Here is a 2,546-nt window from a genome sequence, read left to right as displayed (position 1 = left end):
TATATATATATATATATGTATGTATGTATGTATGTATGTATAAGGGAGATAGTATATTTTATATACACAGTTTATATCCTGTAGACACTATATATTATATAGACAGTACCTACTTGATAGACAGTAAATAACATTGGACAGTATATATCATATCAACTGTACATTTTAAATAGACCAGTATTAGTGTACAGTGTGCGCGCGTGCGTGTATGTATGTGTGTGTGTGTGTATGCGTGTATGTACGTAAGTATGTATACACACACACACACACACATATGATATAGACACTATATAAATCAGTGTCAGGCAATATGCGGTAGTTTGTATCTGTCAGTAAAAATTATTTTTTTCTGCCCTAAACATCTCCATATATGTAAGTATTGTTGTGATTGCTGTTGAAGAAGTTGTAGAGGGGAAAAAAACCATTATACTCACGGATATCAAAGCATCTTCTTAACGTTGAACATTTCGAAGGTTTTAAGTATATATTCACTTTTTGGTCTTGTCAGAAATGTAGTCATTGTTGCGATCGATGTTGTTGCTGATGTTGGTGTTGTTGATGTTGTTGTTGTTGTTGTTGTTGTTGCTCGTGTCTTAATTGTAATAGCGTAATCACAATGGCAATGTCTTAAGCGTGTCAACAAGATTGGGCAGTCATTAGACAAGAGAAGGAAAAGGTGAAAAGATTGGAGTGGTGTGGAGAAAGGAGAAATCAGAAAATTCATACAGCAGAAGAAGAAGGAGAGAAATAAAGATAAACTTCTTAAACTGACAGTTCGGCGTACGCAGTTTCCAAATCGTCACACAAAACTTGGTATTTGTCTTTTTCGGCCTGTACTTCCGTCTCCAACCTATCGATTTCTCCTTCCAGTCGGGTCACGTTCGCTTCGGCTGTGGACGCTCGCAACTCGGCTTCACTCAATTTCTCCTGGTTGGTCTCTTCTTTTACACTCTTCAATTCAAGCATCTCTTCACTACGAGTCAAGTCCATTTCTTGCATTTGGATACGACGATGGAGAGCCTGGATCTCAGCTTCAAGTTCGGACACTTTCTGTTCAGAGCCATCCAAGCGGTCAGCGGTGTTTTCGAGTTTAGAAGTCACATCATCGAGATCTTTCTCTACGTTAGTGTGTGCTTTCTGAAGCCATGTAAGTTCTTCTTCCGTTTTTTCCTTAGCAGCATAACAATCCTTTACCTTCTCCAATTCATTCTGAGCATTGTCCAAGTCCTGTTCTAAGATGGCATATTTCTTCTGCTGCCAGACCAACTCGTCATCCAGCTTGTTCTTCGCTTTCTCTATATCCTGTATTCTTTCCAACTCTCGAGTTACATTGTCTAGTTCATTTTCTAAACTACTATATTTTTTCTGCCATGCTGTCAAATCTTGTTCCAACAAGAATTTTGCTTGCTCCGCTTCTTTAAGCTTCTTTTCAAATTCGTCTGCTTTTTCCTTGGCCGTTTCCGCCTCAAGGCGAAGGGATTTCATTTTCTGCTTGCAAACATCCATGGTTGATCTGAAACAGTTACGATTTGCAACAAAACTTTTTTATTCTGAACTAATCGATGGAATATATACAGAACTGCGAGATTCCTTCTACTTTGCTTGAGGAATATTTCGTTTGGGGGGTAGTTACTTCAGTTGGTTTAGGTGTTTTTCTTCCCCTAAATATTTTTGTTTCTCGACTCAAGCACTTCCTGACTTCACTGCCCGCTGCTAGCTGTAGACAGGCACACACGCACACACAACTAACCCAAACGGAGATAAGGTGGAATGAGATACAGAAAGTCAAAGAAACTACCTTGTCTGGTTGGCTGGTTAGTTGGCAGGCAGGCGCGTTGGCAGGCAGGCGGTTTGGCTGGCTGGCTGGTTGGTAGGTTGGTGTAGAGGGGGGACCGGCTCAGTATGCCTGAGATTGTCGATGATGCTGGGAGGAGAAACAGGTAGAGAGAGGAAGAGAAAACGAATTAACACACACGCGCATGTTTATTAATGGGAAACAGTTGAAGGGAGATAACTTACTGAGCCATATTATTACTAAGATAAAAACCATATAGGAATCTATAGGAAGAGAGCAGTAGAGAGAGAGAGAGAGAGAGAGAGAGAGAGAGAGAGAGAGAGAGAGAGAGAGAGAGAGAGAGAGAGAGAGAGAGAGAGAGAGAGAGAGAAACTAAATGAACTGAAAGAGGAGGAGGAACACTGACTGAAATGAAAGAGAGGAAGACAAAGACTAAATGAACGGGGAGAAAAAGGAAGACGAAAGACTAAATGAGATGAGAGGGTAGGGTAGAAAGACTAAAAGAAAGAGAGGGGAAAGGCGGCCAACCTACCAAACTTTATTCTTCTTTCGACAATATTTTAACTACTTTACGTGTATCTGCTTTTAGTAGAGATATCACATTAACATTGTTGATATTAGCTATTGCATTAAAACTAATACTTATAATTATATTACAGAGAGAGAGAGAGAGAGGGAGAATCGACCTTGTGACTCGAGATCGCTTCTCACTTGCGGTCACTAAACACCACTTATGACTTCTGGAAAAGCG

General features: G+C 40.1%; 1 protein-coding gene across 1 annotated transcript in view; it reads right to left on the bottom strand.

Annotated features, from left to right (window-relative positions):
• The window catches only part of LOC106878672 (tropomyosin Tod p 1.0102), a 26,513-nt gene extending 24,682 nt beyond the window's left edge, over window positions 1-1,831 (bottom strand). Inside the window, exon 1 of the mRNA XM_014927955.2 lies at window positions 435-1,831. Within this exon, the coding sequence (XP_014783441.1) occupies window positions 763-1,506 (744 nt within the window). The 5' untranslated portion in view covers window positions 1,507-1,831 and the 3' untranslated portion in view covers window positions 435-762. The remainder of the gene's footprint in view (window positions 1-434) is intronic.
• Between the last annotated feature and the right edge of the window lie 715 nt (window positions 1,832-2,546).

Source organism: Octopus bimaculoides, chromosome 5, assembly GCF_001194135.2.
Source record: "Octopus bimaculoides isolate UCB-OBI-ISO-001 chromosome 5, ASM119413v2, whole genome shotgun sequence".
In the NCBI taxonomy this organism is placed as follows: Eukaryota; Metazoa; Mollusca; class Cephalopoda; order Octopoda; family Octopodidae; genus Octopus; species Octopus bimaculoides.
The sequence above is the reverse complement of the archived record's forward strand: the minus strand, read 5'-3'. Positions and strand labels throughout refer to the sequence as shown.